The sequence below is a fragment of the Rhinolophus ferrumequinum genome, chromosome 12, assembly GCF_004115265.2.
Source record: "Rhinolophus ferrumequinum isolate MPI-CBG mRhiFer1 chromosome 12, mRhiFer1_v1.p, whole genome shotgun sequence".
Classification (NCBI taxonomy): domain Eukaryota; kingdom Metazoa; phylum Chordata; class Mammalia; order Chiroptera; family Rhinolophidae; genus Rhinolophus; species Rhinolophus ferrumequinum.
In genome coordinates, this window is record NC_046295.1 from 42,113,006 (window position 1) to 42,133,265 (window position 20,260).

A 20,260-nucleotide genomic window follows, 5' to 3' on the forward strand; every position below is an offset into this window, starting at 1 on the left:
TTGTTTTACCTGAGTTCCAACTCTAAAAATACTATGTAATACTACATAATTGAAGTTTATTTTTTATCTAAAATTATCATGAAAATTATACTTTTTATTGCTTTTAAATTCTGTAACTATGTCAGGCTTTACGGGCTTTAGGTTTGTTCTCTATGTGATACTGCCTTAAGGTGTTTGAGTTTTTTTCCTGCTTTTCATAGTTTTTATAAATCAGAAGCATTATGTCACTGAACCTAGCTTTATACTAAAAAATTACTGAAAATAAAATGTTTTATTCTAAGTATGAAATTTAAGTATAATTCTAGGTATATTTTATGTCATTGAATTATTTTTTTCAGAATTCATAAATTAGAAAACTAATGTTCTTGAAGAAACATGTATATATTTTAATCTTAAAAACGTAAATAAGCTCTGTGTCCATTGACGCTGTACAGGGAAATGCAGTGTAATTGTTTAGCCATCAGAGAAAGTGAGATAATAAAGGAAATAGATGTCAGTGAAAGATTGCGATAGCCATGTTACTTTGTTCCAGGGTTCGATTTTTATTGTTTCACTGTATTTTTGCATCTGTATCTTTGTGTTTCTCAATTTTTATTGTAGAAAATTAAGATTTAATATAGTCAGATGCTTGGTTGTACTAAAAAAATTTTTTTCTTTCGGAGGTAAAATCTTAAACATAAATAAACATTTAATAAGTCTTATTTATTAGTGGTAACTTTACACATATAACTCTGTTATCTTATAGGCTTTTATAGATAATTTTCAAGCAGTTAAACAAGCCTTGGCTGAGGCAACTGTTCAGGCAGCAGGAATGGCTGCAACTGGTGTAAAAGAACTGGCACAAAGGAGTTCTAGATTGGCATTAGATGTTAACATCAAAGCCCCAGTTGTGGTCATCCCACAGTCTCCAGTTTCTGAAAATGTTTTTGTTGCTGATTTTGGACTAATCACAATGACGAATACATTCCATATGATAAAAGAGAGCCAGAGCAACCCCCCACCCATTATTGATTTGATAACAATAAAGCTGAGTGAAATGCGACTATACAGGTAAGCTTTCCATAAGTGTATTTGTGTAGAATGCAATATTTTTTTAACTTTTTACATTGAAGGTTTTGGTATCTTGAGTCTTCTGTTTACAGTGAGATTTTATTTCATTATAATTATACTTAATTTTGTGATTCTCCCCCAAGTATTTTTTTGCAAGATCAATTATTGTCTTCTAGTTTTTAAAAACCTAGACAGTATTTGAAAATTACTCCGTAGATAATTTGGAACACTGTAAATTTAATTATATGAGGAAGTATATTTGTGCTTATTTGCAGTTCTTTATAAATTATAATGTAATGTGGGAATTCCTAAATAACACATTTTTTCACTTCACAAATACAGCATTATGCAAACTACTCTGTCTGCTTTGTACTGTGGATCTTATGCTCTAGTTAAAAAACAAAACAAAAAAACACACAATGTAGAGTACAACCTTACATAATCATTGGGCATAGCATTATGAGTTAGGGTAGTAAATGAATATCCAGATGGTTCGGGAACTTTTTACTGTTTTTCTGTGCTATTTCTAATCACCTTTTCTAGATTTAGTGCCCTATTCCTTTTCCATCTTTGATGCATCTGTTTATACTTCCTACTTTCTACCTGTTATTTTTCTTTGATCTCATTTTATTCGCATCTTTCCCTTTATTTTTGCTACTTCTCTGGCCTCATGCTGGTCTATCCCCCTCCTGCCCTTCTTTCTATCAGTTGAGTAATTTTAAAACAGCTTTATTGAGATGTAATTGACATATAAGAAATTGCATATCTTTATACAGTTTCATAAGTTTTGACATGTATACACTTGTGACAGTTTGTGTACATTGTATTTCTTCGTCCTTAAATATTTGGTGGAATTTACCAGTGAAGCTATTTGGGCATAGAGTTTACTTGTTGGAGATAAACTACAGTTTCCTTTTCTTTAATAAACTTAGGACTGTTCAAGTTAATAATTTTTTCTTGAGTGATCTTAAGTTTTTTTCAAGAAATTTGTCCGTTTGATCAAGGTTGTAGAATTTTATGGCATAAAATTGTTCATAACATATTCTTGTTATTTATTATCTACAGTGATTTTGCCTTCCTCATTCTTGATATTTATAGTTTATGCATTTTTACTAATCAGGTTGGCTAGAAGTTTACCAGTTTTCTTGATGTTAAAGAACCAGCTTTTGTTTTTCCCTTGTTTTTCTATTTTCTCTTTCATTGATTTCTGCTTTGATATTTATTATTTCCTTCGGTTTACTTTGTGTTTAGTGTTGCTCTTTTTCTAAGTTTTCTTTAGGTGGTAGCTAATATTCTTGATTTGAATATTTTCTTTTTTAATATAGGCATTTAGAGCTAAAATTTTGGAGTTTTTCTCCACAGCTCTCTTTTCTCTGACATGTTACTGTATGAACTGTTAGTTGCCTTGGTCTCTTTGGACTCTCAGCTCTCTTCTCAACTCATGGACTTTGCTTGTCTTTTCCTGGTTGACCCCACCCTATGCCATGGCCTGTAAATTATCTCACAACAATAGAAGTTGGGACAATAATAGGGCTCACCTTGTTTTTTAACCACATCTCTCATGAATCACTTTCCATTAATTGATGTCCTGTGTTTCGAAACCATTTTTAATATATTTTGTGTGTGCGTGTGTATATTTGTGTGTGTGTGTGCGCGTGTGTGCATGTTGGGGGGCAGATGTTTGATTCATGTTATTCTACCATGGATGGAAGGAGAAATTTTTATTAATTGAATATTTGACTATGTATTAAGCACCCAGTATGTCCCAGGCACGGTGCTAGGAACCTGGAGTATAATAATGAGCTATCTTTACAAGGGGTGAATAAATAGTACCTTTCTCATTGGATTGTTGAGGTAGGTATAATTTAATGAATTTAATGAGCTGATGCATAAAAACAGGATCACATATAGATTTTGAAAGGGTTGTAGAAAATAATTCAAAGGAGACAAAACTGGATGTTTTGTCTTGCTAATTATTGGAGTAATTCACATTAGGAATTATATACAGCCTAGGGTAAGGAAGTGATGTAGTAGAGAACTAACCAGTTATGGAAAACTTTTAAACTAGAATTCATAGTAACTGTTAAATGTATGTTAGGGTTAAAGGGGAGAAGTTAAAATTGACTCCAGGTTGCAGACTTGTAAAATTCAGTGTTTTGTAATAATGCAATTGACTGCGATAAGACAGAGCAATGCAGAAAAAAACAGTTGGAGATACTAACGAGTTCTGTAATAGGCATAGTAACTTGCCTATTACAAGTGGAAGTGGCTTCCACTTGCCTATTACAAGTGGAAGTGGCTGCATGACTTTTATGTGGAGATATCTAGAAAGAGATTTGGAAGGGAGTTGGACATACTTGTTTGTGTCTGGATATCAGGAAAGTGGATTTCTAGGTTTGGGAATCTTCAGTAATATTTAAGTATTGAACCCATTGGAATGAGTGAGATCATACAGAGAGTTTGTAGCGTGGGACATGTAGGACAGAATACTTAGGAATGCCAGTGTTTAAGGAATTGGCAAAGGAAGAAACCTCAAAAGAAACTAAAAGGATTAGATCGAAGGGAAACCAGGAATATTGAGGCAGCATTGAGGGTCCCATTGATATTGTTGATTTTTTGTCATGTAGTCTTAATATTTGATATTTGGAGTCCAACAGTCAGTTGGATTGAGATAAAACTGAATTTTTAACAAGCATATGTGACTGAAGTTAGTGGGATAGGATTTTAAGTTTTGAGAGACGTTGATGGATAATGGAGAAGGAAGAAATTAAAGACAAAAGGGTACTCAGAGTAAAAGAATGTAGAGAGAGCTTTATAAACTGGAGATTGAACAATCTCAAAGTCTTCAGAAATAAGCACTGACTAGTTGTTGATTATAGTAAGGATAGACATGGTAAACCTGGATGGCATTATTCAAGGAATAAGAATGAGATTTGAGGGGTGTTGTTGTAAAGAAAGAAAATGATTTCTGTCTCTTAACCCTGAGTTAGGTAGGGTGTTAGGGAAAAGTGGGCCTCTATTTAATAGAATGCCATAGAAAGCCAGGTTTTAATTAAGAAATTAATGATACAGTTAGTGAAGGTTTTGGAAAATATATCTTAAGCTAAATCAGGGATTTCAGAAATCATAGAGAATATTGAGGAGAGCAACTTCTATTTTAGTTGGCTATACCTATAGAGTAATGGTTTTAAGCTTAAAGCTTTAGATGGCTCATTAACTTGGAGTTTAAACGATGTAAAAGCTTGAGTTTATTAAAATTGAATATATATCTATATTTAATCACATCTTGCTAGACGTTAAAAAATGGTAGATGTAAATTAGTTGTGAGCCTATATTACAAATAGATTGTATCTAGAACATTAAATAATATTTTTATGTCCAAAAAAGGATTAATGTTTTGTTGGAGAAGCATATAAAATCGTATTAGGATGAACATAAAAGATTGTTGACAGTACGACCACCCAAAGATAACTGCTATTAATAATTTGGTATATTTCTTCTAGTTAATTATATATGCACATGTATTTCAGTTAAATAAGAATTATATTGTGTATTTTGTATTATAAATTTCTTTTTTCTTAACAATGTGCTGTAAATATTTTTCCATGTTTTGAGTGCTTAATTTTTCTAAATATATTATTTCACAGTTTTTTAAAAATCCATTTGCCTGTTAGAAATTTAAGTTGATCCTATTTTTTCACTGTTATAAAGAACACTATAACGATTGCTATCTTTGTTCAATGATACTTATATGATTTTCTACCCATTTCTTTAGTATAATTCACTTCCTTCAGACGAATTCCTAGAAGTAGAATTATTGTTATAGAGTATAATTAATTTTCCCTGAAATAATTTAAAAATAATTGATACTTGAAAATTTAGTTTAGTTATAGCTTCATAGAAAGCACATAAAGACAAATAAGTACTTCATATTTGTGACCACTTGTATTGAAATGATTTTGTTGCAAAACTGAATTGTAACATAAAATTTTAAAAATATATTTATAATACTTCTGTAAGGAAAGTTGTAAAACTTAACCAAAGACCAGAAATAAATCTTGAATAAATGTAGAGAGAATATTTTCCTAGACCCAATATTGTAAAGATGTGAGTTTCTTATAAATTAATTTATAAGAAATCTCAGTAAAAATCACAACACAAGTTCTTTTTAAAGCCTTTCAAAATTGTTAAGTTTTTTCTGGAAATATAAATAGGGAACAAGATGCATCAAATGTATTTTTTGAAAGAATAAATTAAAATGGAGCATGGGAGAATCATAACAACACTATAGGTACTATTAAAATATATTACATTGCATTAAGTACTACTAAGATATATTATAAAACTAAAATAATTAAAACAGTGAAGCATAGAAAGCTCAGCAATTGACCGTGTCTGTGTGTCCTCATTATTTATGTGTGTGTGTGTATGCGTGTATGTGTGTGTGTGTATACACACATTCAAGTCTCGTTATTTGCAGATTCCATATTTGTGAACTTGCCAACTTGTTAATACTTATTTGTAACCCCCAAATAAAGACTCATTGCACTTTTGTGGGCATATGCAGAGCTGAGAGAAATCGAGTCTCTCAAAGCCTCTATTCCCAGGTCAGGTGTCAAACAAGATGGTGCTCTGCAGTATTATTTCAGCTCTCATGTTGTAAACAAGTGTCCTTTTTGGGTGCCATGTTTTTCACATATTGGGGCTTTTTGTTAGTGATTTTGCTGTCCAAAATTGCTGCCAAACATAGTGCCACATAAAACCATAAAAGATTAAAAGTGGATGAATTGTATGGTATGTGGATTACCTCAATAACACTATTAAAAAAGCTAAGGGCAAATAACATGTAGGTATCAGTAATAGGGTAGAGAAGAACTTTTTAATTTAAGCATTGAAGAAAGAAGAAAAAGTGATAAGGGAAAAATGTCAGTTGGCTTTAGTACAAGAATATACGTTTCTGAATATCAATTACCAAAACAAAATTAAAAGGTAAATAGCATATGAGGTAATTAGCAACATCTTTAACAGAGAATAAAAATCTTTAAATATTTTAAACCAGTAAAAGTAATTTGTAAAATTGGTAAAGATCCTGACTAGGTGATTCTTTAAAGAAACAATGATAGCCAATAAACAACTAATAGAAATGGTTAGCCTCATTAATAATTAAAGGAACGAAAATTAATACAACGAAATAATGTTGTTTGCCTATTCATTTTGAGAAATGGAGCTCTCATATATTGTTGTTTACATTTTGATCCAGTTTCTTGAATACAACTTAGCAAATAATTGTACAGTACATGGTATATTGCAATCATCTGAGCCCGGTACTGGCATTACAGCAAAGAATAAAATAAACAGGCCTTGCCCTTATGAGGCTGTCATTCAAATTGAAACTACAGACAAAAAAGTAAACTATTAAAATACAGCATATTAAATAGAATGATAAAAAAAGTTCAGGGTATTGTGGGAGCACATAGGAAAGGTATCAACCCCAGATATTCGGTAGTACTGATAAGAAATAATTTTCCAGAAGAAATTGTCTTTTGACACAGCAATTAATGTTTCTTGCTGTTCGTCCAAAGGAAGAAATTTACTCAAAGATATTTACAAAGCTAATGATCCAAGTATTTATTACAGTGAAGAATTAGAAACAATATAACTCCTTAATGATAGAAGGTTGATTAAATGACTTATGGTATAGCCATGTAATGTGCACCTATTCAAATTGTGTATGTAATATGCCCTAGGGCTTCTAGATGCCTTATTATCTTTAAATGGATTGCAAGACTGTATGCATAAGTATAGTGTCACTCTATAGTCAGTTCATAAAATGATACCATGTACTAGGTATTCTTTGCGATCCTTGATGCCTCCCATATTTCTCTGCAGTTGAATAAGTGATATCTAAAATTCTACAGTCATAGCTTCATACCATAGTAGAAGGATTTGGGATTTGCTGACAATTAAAATATAAGTATAATCAAGGTGTACCACTTTTAGATTATTATTTGAAGACACAGTGGGAGGCTTCTGTGGTCACATTGTCACTTGAAAGGAGTTCATTAACCTACTATTCTTTTCATCATTTCTTGCTATCACTCCTACTCTTATAAGTACATGGTAAGACAAATATGGTTCAATTTCCATAGTAAATTATTTTTGATCCACAGAAAACGAAACTTCATATGGTGCAACTTTGTTTTTTACAAAGTAAGGGAATATGTGGTATTTTGCTATACATTTACACTAGTGAATTAAAATATTTTTATAAGAGGTCTTATATATGTTTACAGATTATATATAGATATTCTCATTTTATGGATTCATCTATCCAACTTGGATATTTTGAGCACTATTAAAGATTGCAAAATCCTAATTTTAAAATTCGTTTCTTTACAATGTGGAACAATTCAGCTCAGAGAAAGTCACCTACGTTAGTGCAATGAAACATGCCTCATTTTGACATGGAAAGCCTAATGGATTTTGTTTTCTCTTCAGACAAAAAACTATTGATTTCTATTAGTATATAAAACAAATTTTTTGTTACTATTTGAGTATAAAGGAAATAATTCAAAACAATTTTATTTCTACTTACAGGACTCAATTTATTAATGATGCCTACCAGAAAGTACTGGATCTATTACTGCCATTAAATCTTGAGGTGATTGTTGAGCGAAATTTATCCTGGGAGTGGTACCAGGAAGTTCCTTGTTTTAATGTAAATGCTCACCTAAAGCCCATGGAGGTAACTTTTTGGATGCTTACTGATTTTTATTGGTTAAAACATATTTCTTGGAGAAATAAAGACATTTTGAGTGTAGAAATTATATATTCATCACCTTTGTCGGAATTGAAATAGTAGCTATATTAACTTAGAGTTCATTGAATGTTCTCCATTCATTCATTCAACAAATAATTGAGTGCCTACGGTATGTTAGATATACATAAAGTATGTATATTGGAAATATATATGGACTAGCTATTGGAGATACAGTTGCAAAGAAGCTACGCACTCTGGCTTCATGCACTTCTCAGTCTAATGCAGGGGTTGGTGGTGATGGTAGTCGAGAGGCATGTTAGTTAGTAAAAAATACACAGGCACATAATTAAGATAGTTTTCAATTGTGGTAAATTCCATGAAGGAAACAAATATTAGACATGGTGCCATAAATAGTCAGTTGGATATATTAATATAGAACTTAGTGGAGAGGTCTAGGCTGGAAATAGTAATGTGGACGTCATCAGCATATAGATGGTATTTAAAGCCATGGGAATATATGAAATAACCTAGAGAAGGTACTAGAAGAATGGAGATGAAGATGAAAATTGCAAATGGGTCAGGACCTTCAGCATATTGGTTGATATTGCTTCACAGATCTCTAATGTAACTATCCACAAGTACATATTTTTCCCTCTTGACTTGATAGAAGTCAAAACTGTATCACATGCTTTGCTAAAGTGACAGCAACATATGCTGTGTCTGGAAGGTTTCTCTTTCTACCCATACGTCCAGTTTCCCTTTCTATTTCTCCTTATAAAAACTATTCAAATAGAGAAAACAATCATTTTAAACATGTAAGATTTTTAACTTAAAAGTATATTTAGAATTTGAAACATGATGATCTCAACTGAAAATCTTTTTTTTAATTAAAATTTATTGGGGTGACAATGGTTGGTAAAATTTCATAGGTTTCAAGTGTACAATTCTATAATACATCATCTGTATATCACATTGTGTGCTCACCACCCAGAGTCAGTTCTCCTTCCATCACCATATATTTGACCCCATTTACCGTAAACTGAAAATCTGTAAGCTCTTATTGTATAAGATCCTATGGACTCCTTTACTTGTATGCTTTTAAGATAAATAATTGAAGTCTCTTTATATTGGTAAGACAGACAACAGATAGAATCTTACAAAACATAAGTAGCATGCTGAGCAATCCTCCCCGCTCTGGGGATAGACATTAGGCCGATTTATGTGGGGCGGTAGGATGCCGTTCCTTCATTCTTCACTAGGAAGAAGCTTTGCAAAAGGCTCAGGTGATGTTGCAGATCATCTTCAAATGCCTGGCTGCCTTCCCGGGAGGATGAAATTTGTCTTCCCTTACCCTGATCCACATGGTAAGTTAGCAGGTGTAGACTACCCTTTGGTGGACATACTTGACCTCTTCTAGACATCATCTTCTGCATCAGTGAAAAGCTGGAAGCAGTTACTGTAATGCATCCATACTAAATGTTGCAAATTATGGTTTCTGAAATGTCAGATTTTTGGCAATAGCACACGCAGCCTGTCCTGACATGTAAGAGTCACAGATCAGCAGTCCGGGTGGGGATCCTTATGGTTGTTCCAACTTCCTGCACTGAGCTGTCGGCAAGAGTGAAAAGTGATGATTAATATCAGTATTTGGCAGGCATTCAATATGCATGTACTAATTGAAAGGCGGTTAAGAAATTGTAATATTTAATTTCAGTTTATAAATTTATATGAACATAACTTTTTGCAATACCTGCTGGATAATCACAAAATAAATGTCATGAATAAATGAAAATTTTTGAAAAACCTAAGTAGTAGGTATAATAAATAAAACAACGTAAGTAGCATGAATAAGATACACGTGGACTTAATCTTAAAAAACTAAATTAGTATACAGGCCTATCTCATTTTATTGTGCTTTATTGTGCTTCACATATATTGCATTTTTGTACAAATTGAATGTTTATGGCAAACCTGCTTCAAGGAAATCTATTGGTGCCGTTTTCCCAATATTTGCTCACTTAATGTCTCTCTGTCTCATTTTAGTAATTCTCACAATATTTGAACCTTTTATTATTATTATTATTATAGTTTTTATGGTCATCTGATCAATGATCTTTGGTGTTATTGTTGTAATTGTTTTGGGGCGCCATGAACCACACCCACAGAGGATGACAAACTTAATAGATAAATGTGTATGTTCCTACTGCTCCACTGAATGGCCTCTGGTTGGATTGGTTCCCCCATATTTCTCCCTCTCCTTGAGCCTCCCTATTCCGTCATGCACAACAATATTGAAATTAGGCCAATTAATAACCCTACAGTGGCCTCTAAGACTGTTCGAGTGAAAGGAAGAGTTGCACGTCTCTCACTTTAAACCAAAAGCTAGAAATTACGCTTAGTGAGAAAGGTAGGTTGAAACTCGAGACAGGCTGAAAGGGTAGGTAGGCCTCTTGCACCAAACAGCCAAGTTGTGAATGTAAAGGAAAAGTACTTGAAAGAAATTAAAAGTGTACTCCAGTGAACACACGAATAAATAAGAAAGCAAAACAACCTTATTGCTGATATGAAGAAAGTTTCCATTTAAAACTCATAGGTTTTGTTTTTTTATGTAATGACTGTTTATTAGAATTCTCCAGAGAAAAAAAGCCAACATAATGTACACTTGGCCTGGATGCATTAGACTAACTTCTTGAAGACTCGATTTTAGTCTCTCCCTGATCCTGAGGTTGAGGTCTAGAAGGGATCAAATATGTGGTCCTCCGAGGTGGGCTGCAAACTGCTAGGTGGATCATGGTAGGGGAAGATGGCACATATGTAATATATATACTGGGGGCACCAAAAAAGTGTATACACATTTTAAGAGATGTTATCTGTGTATTGCTTTTCAAAGTTGAATGAAATTACAGTAGCAATTTGTAGTATGATATTTGTTCAAAAGATGGTGTTAATCACATGAATGCTAGCATCACCATGCGACAGGCAGAACAAAGAAAATGACAGAAGCACAGTTGAAGTGGTATTTGAAATGCAAGAACGTTGTGGAAGTATAATGAAAATGGAGGCATGAGTATGCAGCAGAACCTCCAATACACCTAACAATCGAATGCCTTTATAAGTTTGAGACACATGGTACCATGTGTGATGTGCACAAGAGAAGATCCGGGAGGCTTCACACAGCAACAAGTCAAGCAGTAGTAGTTCACCGTAATCCCGAAGTGTCTGGACACTGACATTGAGCACCTCTTATCATTGCAGAAGTCAAACATGATTTGTACTCATCTTTTGTTATCGATGTATATCGAGTATTACAATTTTAATACAGTTTTTTCCTTTCTTAAAATGTGTATACATGTTTTGGCATCCTCTGTGTGTCAATATATATATAGTTTACACACACACACACACACACACACACTCACACACACACACACACACACACATTTCCTTAAATATATTTTTGTCCCTGCTGAGATTATTTGCATCTAGTATAATAATATTTGACCAAATATTTTGATACTGTGACCTAGCCAAATTTAGGGAAAATTAATTAACCATCACAGCTTTCATCTTATGCTGGTGCTTTTAGGCTAAATTTGCAACACATGGGGTTTTTAGAGTGTCGAGTTCTTTAAGTGAACTGAAGCGTGATACTTAACCATTTAAACCTCAGCTTCTTAAAAAATCAGGATTATATTCTTTACACCTAGAACTTGTGAGGTTCAAATAAAGTAATTCATGCAAAACACGTTGTGAACTATTTTTCTTTATACAAATGTATTATTTTTGATTATCCTGTATTTGTAAATTGAGCTGCTTACTAACCAAAAAAAGACAAAATACCTAGATGAATACTTAAACATGTAGGTTTGTTTTAAAATTAGTAGGTTACTTGGTACAGTCATAACAAAAGTAGGTCATCATTCATAGCTTCATTGGTATGAATTCAGAAGATACTAAAGATCACATGGTCATTTAAAACTGAATATTTAGTTAGAAATTTTCTATCTCATGATTAAAAACTGGTTTTGTAGAGGATTGAAATGAAACAATCAGTTTTCTTATATGAGCATTTTTAACTACATGCAGTAGTAATACTAAAATAAATAAATCTTTTTTTAACAGTTCATTCTTAGTCAAGAGGATATAACAACTATTTTTAAAACATTATGTGGTAATATATGGTATGAAGAAGGCAGTAGTGCCTCACCAGCAGGAATAAAAGATCAGAGTAGTATTACTAGTGGAGTTACTAACGCGTCACATCATTCAGGAGGTATGTTTTTAACTTTAAATTCATTTTTACCCCCTCCCCTCTCTTCTTTCCTTCTATTCTCTACTTCTAGCTTGGGGTAAACAGATTGATAAATCTTTTCTAATTATCTCATTCCATTCAGGTATCTCAAAATTGTTTATTATTAGTCATTCTGTTCATCTTTTTCTTTGGTTCAAAATTCCTAGTTCTAGTGTGACAAAATTCCTTAGTATTTATTCTTGTAATTCTAACTTCCCTATAGGTCCTTTTTTTGTTTTTCTATTTTTCTCCCCATTCCCCTTCTTCTCCCTTCTTAGTGTAGCATCTATCCCATATGGAATATTTTATATTGATACAGCACTATCAAAATCTTAGAGGTGTCAAGAGAGGGTAATCTTTGTTAATATAGGAGTAAAGATATAATGACCAAAGCTGGAAAAAAGAAGATGGGACAGTTAGAGGAAGTAGCAAGGACTTAGTGAGGAATATAAAGATAATGTCTAAAATGGATGGAATGAAAAATAGATATTTAAATATATTACTTTAATCATTTTCTTCTGGAAATTTTTACACGTTCACCAACATAGAAGGAATAAGGTAATGGACCCACATGTATCTATTGCCCAATTTCAACAATTAATATCATGTGGCTGCTTTTACTGCTGCTATAAATCTCTTCTTTTTCTGTACTCATTTAATTAATAATTCTGTTAAATATATTTCAAGGGTGTTTTAATGAATTCTAACTTTTCTGACTTTTTTCTTTTACCCAATAAATTTAATTTTTTCCAAGGAACAACTATAGTGACAGCTGCTGTGGTTGAAGTACATTCACGTGACTCTCAAGTTAAGACAACACTAAATATGAGTTTCAGAACTGATTATCTCACCATGATACTGTATAGTCCAAATCCAGAACAGGTAAGTTGAGGAAGAAAAGAAAATACATTTTTCACTTGATGAAAATTATATAGTGAATATTTATTAAAATAACAGTTGTTAATATTTCATGTACATTTTGGATATGTGTGTCTGGAGAAAAATTATTGATCTTTTCACTTTAATAATAAAATAATCTTTACCATTTCTTTCTTAAAATGAATTATCTTTCTTATAGCCAGTGATGTGAAAAATAAATTTTTAAATTAAATAATTTATTGGCATTTCATTAGTGAGCTCTTTGGAGATAGAGAATGTGGTAGTTCATATCATAAAATATGCTTTAGATTTATGTTTTTGTGTAAAATTTGTATTGATTTTCTCTTCCACAGACTTCGTTTACAGATGTTCGTGATCCTTCTCTGAAACTTGCTGAATTTAAATTGGAGAATATAATAAGTACTTTAAAAATGTATACAGATGACTCAACATTTTCTGCCTTCTCATTAAAAAACTGTATTTTAGATGATAAAAGGCCTCATGTCAAGAAGGCAACTCCTAGGTAATAGTATTCTGAGTTTTTATTTGAGAAATGGTTGATAAATTTTACAAAACTTATTCCCAAAATTGCATGTTCATTTTCTGGATAAATACTTAAGATCTTCAGAGGTGCAGTTCAATTAAATCATGGTTTCCAGTCAGCATTTAAAATGTGTTGGTTCATATATGTGGTCTTCTTACTGGATGGTTAATAGATTGGTTAAAAGAAATAATCAGTGCAATTATATATATATTTTAATTAATTTATATTATCTAAATTATCAATCCATTCTAATTGTAATGGGAAGTACATGAAAAATTGAGAAGAAAAAAACGATGCTGAGATTCACAATTCTGATAATTTCTTAAAAACATACTTTCTAACTTACGAAACAGTTATGCTTCAAAAGTTTTTACGTCTGTTGTTTGGAGTACTTTGTGGTCTTTTTATGAGAAAGGACTTCAGAATGCTGGTTTGTTGTCAGTGAAAAGGATAAGTTTTATTGGTGTGTTTGCGTATTTGTAAGATACTCAAAGGAATAGTTATTATTGTGTTTTTCAGAATGATAGGACTGACAGTCGGATTTGACAAAAAGGACATGATGGATGTAAAGTATAGAAGAGTCAGAGATGGTTGGGTGGCTGACTTAGTCCTTCAAGAAATATATATTTGTGCAAGTGTGGAATTTCTGCTGACAGTTGCAAATGTCTTTCTTGAGGCCTACACCACAGGCACGGCTGTAGAAACCAGTGTTCAAGCATGGACTGCTAAGGAAGAAGGTTAGTTATTGACAAAAATATTTAATATCTGTGTTATTGAAGTGCTACAATAGCACTTAACCTTGATTAGCTTTCTAGATGATGAGGTTAAGTGAATTAATAAATTTAAATCTTTGTTTTTCAGAGGTAAGGTGAAAGACTTATATGTGTTTTCTGCCTGGATGTGCAGTTTACATATTTTTCAAGGTGTGAATATATATTGGGTTCAAAAATTATGAGACCTGTATTAGAATAAGTAGTTGTACGAAGTCTGACAATTAAGTTCGCGAACTTGTTGCAACTATGTTGCTAACCTTTTTTGATATCAGAGACATTATTCATTTTGAATTTATACCAGCTGGACAAAAAGTTAACCAAGTTTACTATTTGAAAGTGCTGAAAGGTTTCAATGAAAAGTTAGACGACCTGTACTTTTCGCCAATAATTCATGGCTCTTGCATCATGACAATGTACCAACTCACACGGTGTCTGTGAGGGAATTTTTAGACAGTAAACAAATAACTGTATTGGAACACCCTCCCTGCTCATCTGATCTGGCCCCCAGTAACTTCTTTCTTTACCTGAAGATAAAGGAAATATTGAAAGGAAGACATTTTGATGACATTCAGGACATCAAAGGTAATACGATGACAGCTCTGATGGCCATTCCAGATAAAGAGTTCCAAAATTGTTAGGTGCTGGCATTGGTGCATAACTTCGCAAGGGGAGTACTTCGAAAGTGACTGTAGTGATATTCACCAATGAAGTATGTAGCACTTTTTGTAGGATGAGTTTACGAATTTAATTGTCAGACCTTGTACTTCTCAGAAGGCAGTCATATGAAAGAATTTATTGGAAGAACACAAGTGGGGAGAAATAATGAGCTGATCACTTCTTTTCATTATTCAAACTAATATTTTAACTAAAAGTACTCATGTATTTTTGTTATATTTATATTTTTCTATTTTTACATATTTATTGTGTAATGGAAAGAGTGTCAAATTGAGAGTTAGAAACTGGATTAGTTTCCAGCCCTGCCATTAATAGTGGAGATTTTTTCCCCATATTTTTAAATGGACTTTTAGCTATAGCTTCTTCAAATCTTATATTAAGAGAGTTGCTGTACATTCCTTTGAGATCTAAGATTATTTTACTTCTTACTTAGAATGGAAATAACATTTTCCCATAAATAAATATTTCATAAATAGCATGTATAACAAAGATTTATAAATATTTAATTTATTGTGTTTTTTTAATTAAAGTGTATTGGGGTGACAATGGCTAGTAAAGTTATATAGGTTTCAAGTGTACAATTCTGTAATACATCATCTATATATCACATTGTGTGTTCACCACCCAGTCAGTTTTCCTTCCATCCCCATAATACTTTAAATTATTCATTTATTTTTATTTCTATTTTAGTACCTGTACAGGAACGAGTGAAATGGGAAGTTAATATTATTATTAAAAATCCTGAAATTGTGTTTGTGGCTGATATGACAAAAAATGATGCTCCTGCCTTAGTCATTACAACACAATGTGAAATTTGTTGGAATGGTGACTTTGAAAACAGTACAATGACTGCTGCTATTAAAGATCTCCAAATGAGAGCATGCCCATTTCTTCCAGTCAAGAGAAAAGACAAAATCACTACTGTGAGTTTACTGTTTAATTATCTGCTTAATTGTAAACTGTTTTGGATTTAATATACACCACTTTAGGAAACTACCTACATACTTTCAAACCTTTATCTGTAAAGTACCTTTCTTTCTGCTTGGAGAGACTGATCTGGATTATTATCCAGCTTTGAAACTCTTTCATTCTTTTGGTTGCTCCTCATTGTTTTTTGTATTTGAGAATACTCTCACTGAGAAATCACTCTTATCTTGACACTTCTTTTTTTCTTAATTTTAATTAAGTGTATTGGAATGACATTGGTTAGTAAAATTTTGTGTTTCAAGTGTACATTTCTGTAATACTTGTATATCATCTATATATTATAGCCTTGTGTGTTCACCACCAAGAGTCAGTTGTCCTTCCATCACCATATGCATGACCCCCTTTTCTCTCTTCTACCACTGCCTCTCACCCCTTAGCTTTGGGTAACCTCTAAACTGTTCTCTGTGCTCATGAGTTTTTGTCTCTTTATTTGTTTGTCTTGTTTGTTTGTTGCTTTCAGTTTTATATCCCACATATGAGTGAAGTCATATGGTTCTCGACTTTTTCTGTCTGACTTATTTCACTTAGCATGATAATCTCAAGATCCACATGTTGTTGCAAATGGCACTATTTCATCTTTTCTTATGGCTGATTAATGTTTCACGTATACATGTGCCAAATCTACTTTATCTAGTTATCTGTCGAAGAATACTTTGGTTGTTTCCGTGTCTTGGCCACTGTGAATAATGCTGCAGTGAACATAGGGGTACATACATCTTTACGGATAAATGTTGTCCGATATTTGGTTAGATACCCATAAGAGGGATTGCTGGGTTATATGGTAATTGTATTCTTAATTTTTTGAGGAACCCCCATAATGTTTTCCATAGTGGCTATACCAACTTACATGCCCACCAGTGTATGAGGATTCCTTTTTCTCCACAACCTCTCGATCCCTTGTTATTGTCTTGTTGATAATAGCCATCCAACAGGTGTGAAGTGGTAGCTCCTTGTGATTTTGACTGCATTCCCCTAATAGCTAGTGAAATTGAGCATGTTTTTTTTTTTTTTTTTTTTTTTTTTATCTGTTGCCTGTTTTTATGTCTTCTTGGGAGAAGTGTCTGTTCAGGTCTTCTGCCCATTTTTTAATTGGATTGTTTTTTGTTGTTGTTGAGTTAGATGAGTTTGTTACATAATTTGGATATTAGCCCCTTATCAGAAGTATTGTTTGCAAATATCTTCTCCCATTGGGTTGGTTGCCTCTTTGTTTTGTTGATGGTTTCTTTTGCTGTGCAGAAGCCTTTTAATTTGATAGTCCCATTCATTTATTTTTGCTTTAACATCCCTTGCCTTTGAGGTGAAATTCATAAAATCCTCTCTGAACCAAAAGTCCATACATTTAGTACCTATGCTTTCTTCTATGCAATTTATTATTTCAGGTCTTATGTTTTGGTCTTTGATCTATTTTGAATTAGTTTTGATACATGGTGACAGATGGCAGTCTATTTTCATTCTTTTGCACATGGCTTTCCAGTTTTCCCAGCAGCATTTATTGAAGAGGTTATCTTTTCTCCATTGTATGTTTTTGGCTCCTTTGTTGAAAATTTTCTGCCCATATATATGTGGGTTTATTTCTGGGTTCTCGATTCTATTCCATTGGTCTGTGTGTCTGTTTTTCTGAAAATATAATGCTATTTTGATTATTGTTGCTTTGTAGTGTAAATTGATTTCAGGGAGTGTGATACCTCTAGCCATGTTGGTTTTTCTCAGGATAGCTTTGGCTATTTCGGCTCTTTTGTGATTCTATACAAATCCGATGATTTTTTTCTATTTCTTTTAAAAATGCCATTGATATTTTGGTGGGGATTGCATTAAATCTGTATATTGCTCTAGGTAATATGACCATTTTAAATATGTTAATTCTTCCAATCCATCAACACAGAATATCTTTTCATTTTTTTGTGTATTCTAAAATTTCTTTTAATAAGGGGGGAAGGAGGGTGGTAGATGAGGGTAAAGGGGATCAAATATATGGTGATGGAAGGAGAAATGTCTCTGGGTGGTGAACACACAATGGGATTTATAGATATGTAATACAGAATTGTACACCTAAAATCTATGTAACTTTACTAACAATTGTCACCCCAATAAACATTAATTAAAAATAATAATAATGTCTTATTGTTTTCAGTATATAGGTATTTCACATCCTTTGTTAAGTTTATTCCTACGTACAGTGATACCTCAGTTTTCAAACGTAATCTGTTCTGGAAGACTGTTCGAGTTCTGAAACATTCGAAAACTGAGGCACAGTTTCCCCATAGAAAGTAATGCAAAATGGATTAATCCGTTCCAGACCTTTAAAATCAACCCCTACAACTGCAAATTTAGCATGAATTTTACTATCTAATGGTACCATAGATCCATAAAATTTACGGCGTTCTTAAACCGAAATGTTCGTCAACAGAGACATTTGAAAACTGAGGTACTACTGTATTTTATTCTTTCTGTTGCAATTGCAAAAGGAATTTTTTTTTATTTCTTTTTCTGAAAGGTCATTGTTAGTATATAGGAATGCAGTGGACTTTTTTTACATCGGTTTTTGTGTCCTGCAACTTTACTGTATTTGTTTATTGTTTCTAAAAGTTTTTTTGGTGGAGTCTTTAGGATTTTCTATGTAAAGAATCATCTGCAAAAAGGGACAATTTAACATCTTCATTCCCAATTTGGATGCTTTTTATTTCTTTCTCTTGCCTGATTGCTCTGGCTAGGGCTTCCAATACTAAGAAAACTCAGATAGGCCATTTAATTAACTCAAAAATAAAGTCAATGAACAAAATGAATGTTTGAACAAAGAGATTGAAATTAGAGCTGACCAGGTGGAGGAATGAATTCATGATATTGAAGATAGGGATCTGGAAATGATGCAGATGGAAGAGGAGAGAGATTGAGAGTTAAAAGAAATGAAAGAACTCAAAAGAAATGAAAGAACAAGAACTATCTGACTCCATCAGAAATAGCAACATATAAATATTGGGTATACCAGAAGGAGAAGAGAGGGAGAAGGGCACAGATGGTGTATTCAAACAAATAGTTAACGAGAACTTCCCAAACCTATGGAAAGAACTGGATCCTCGAATCCAAGAAGCAAACAGATACCCCTATTACCTCAGTCCTAAAAGGCACATTATATTGAAACTGTCAAAGTTAATGACAAAAAATTCTCAAGGTAGCAGTGGAAAAGAAGACGACAACCTACAAAGAAAGCCCATTAGATTATCATCAGATTTTTCAGCGAAACTCTGTAAGTCAGAAGGGAGTGGAATCAAATATTCAAACTATTGAAAGAGAGAAATTACCAGCTAAGAATAATATGTCCAGCAAAGTTATCATTTAGATTTGAAGGAGGAGTTAAAGACCTTGCCAGATACACAGAAGCTGAGGGAATTTTCCATCACAAGGCTCTTATTATAGGAAACAATGAAGGAGATTATTCTACCTGAAACAAAAAGAGAAAGGGATACAAAACTGAGTAAGATTACTAAGGGACAGAGAGAGACAGGAAATGGCAACCCCTATGCAGAATAGGGCATTATACACATATGTGGGATAAAGGAGATAAAAACAAAAAAAGAAAATGAGAAGAAGACAATGTGTTATTGCAACTCAAAGATGAGCTCACAGCATTAATAAGGATAATTTATTACAACAAAAACAAAAGGGGAGGTAGTGAAGGTCTGAATTTATATATATGGGGAATAGAGATGAGATGCATGCTGAAGAAAAAGATATATATGTGTGTGTGTGTGTGTGTGTGTGTGTGTGTGTGTGTGTGTGTGTGTGTGTGTGTGTGTGTATGTACATGTGTATATATATATGTGTGTGTATATATATGTACATGTGTATATATATAAACTTAATGGTAACCACTCAAAAAAAAAATATCCAGAACTGAGATACATAACATAAAAGAAAGAGGAAACAGAGGATAAAATCATAGAATACCACCAAACTAAAATAACAGAAACAGAAAGGCAAAGAAACAGTGGAGACACTGAGCTACCAGAAAACAAAAGGTAAAATGGGTATAGGAAATCCTCATATATCAATAATCACCATAAATATAAATAGATTGAACTCACCACTAGAAAGGCACAGAGTAGCAGACCGGATCAAAAAACAAAACCCAACCATATGCTTCCTTCAAGAGACACATCCCAGCTACAAGGACGAATATAGACTCAAAGTGAAAGGGTAGAAAACGATACTCCAAGCACATTGCATCCAGAGAAAACCGGGTGTAGCATACTTATATATGACGAAACAGACTTCAGCATAAAAAAAGGTAATGAGACAAAGAT

General features: G+C 32.8%; 1 protein-coding gene across 2 annotated transcripts in view; it reads left to right on the forward strand.

The window, feature by feature from the left end:
• VPS13A (vacuolar protein sorting 13 homolog A) overlaps nucleotides 1–20,260 on the forward strand; it is a 192,035-nt gene that overhangs the window by 93,663 nt on the left and 78,112 nt on the right. For both annotated transcript variants that reach the window (XM_033122388.1, XM_033122387.1), the window contains exons 33-39: nucleotides 746–1,050; nucleotides 7,648–7,795; nucleotides 11,933–12,083; nucleotides 12,856–12,983; nucleotides 13,334–13,503; nucleotides 14,044–14,261; nucleotides 15,663–15,895. In XM_033122388.1, the coding sequence (XP_032978279.1) occupies nucleotides 746–1,050; nucleotides 7,648–7,795; nucleotides 11,933–12,083; nucleotides 12,856–12,983; nucleotides 13,334–13,503; nucleotides 14,044–14,261; nucleotides 15,663–15,895 (1,353 nt within the window). The remainder of the gene's footprint in view (nucleotides 1–745; nucleotides 1,051–7,647; nucleotides 7,796–11,932; nucleotides 12,084–12,855; nucleotides 12,984–13,333; nucleotides 13,504–14,043; nucleotides 14,262–15,662; nucleotides 15,896–20,260) is intronic.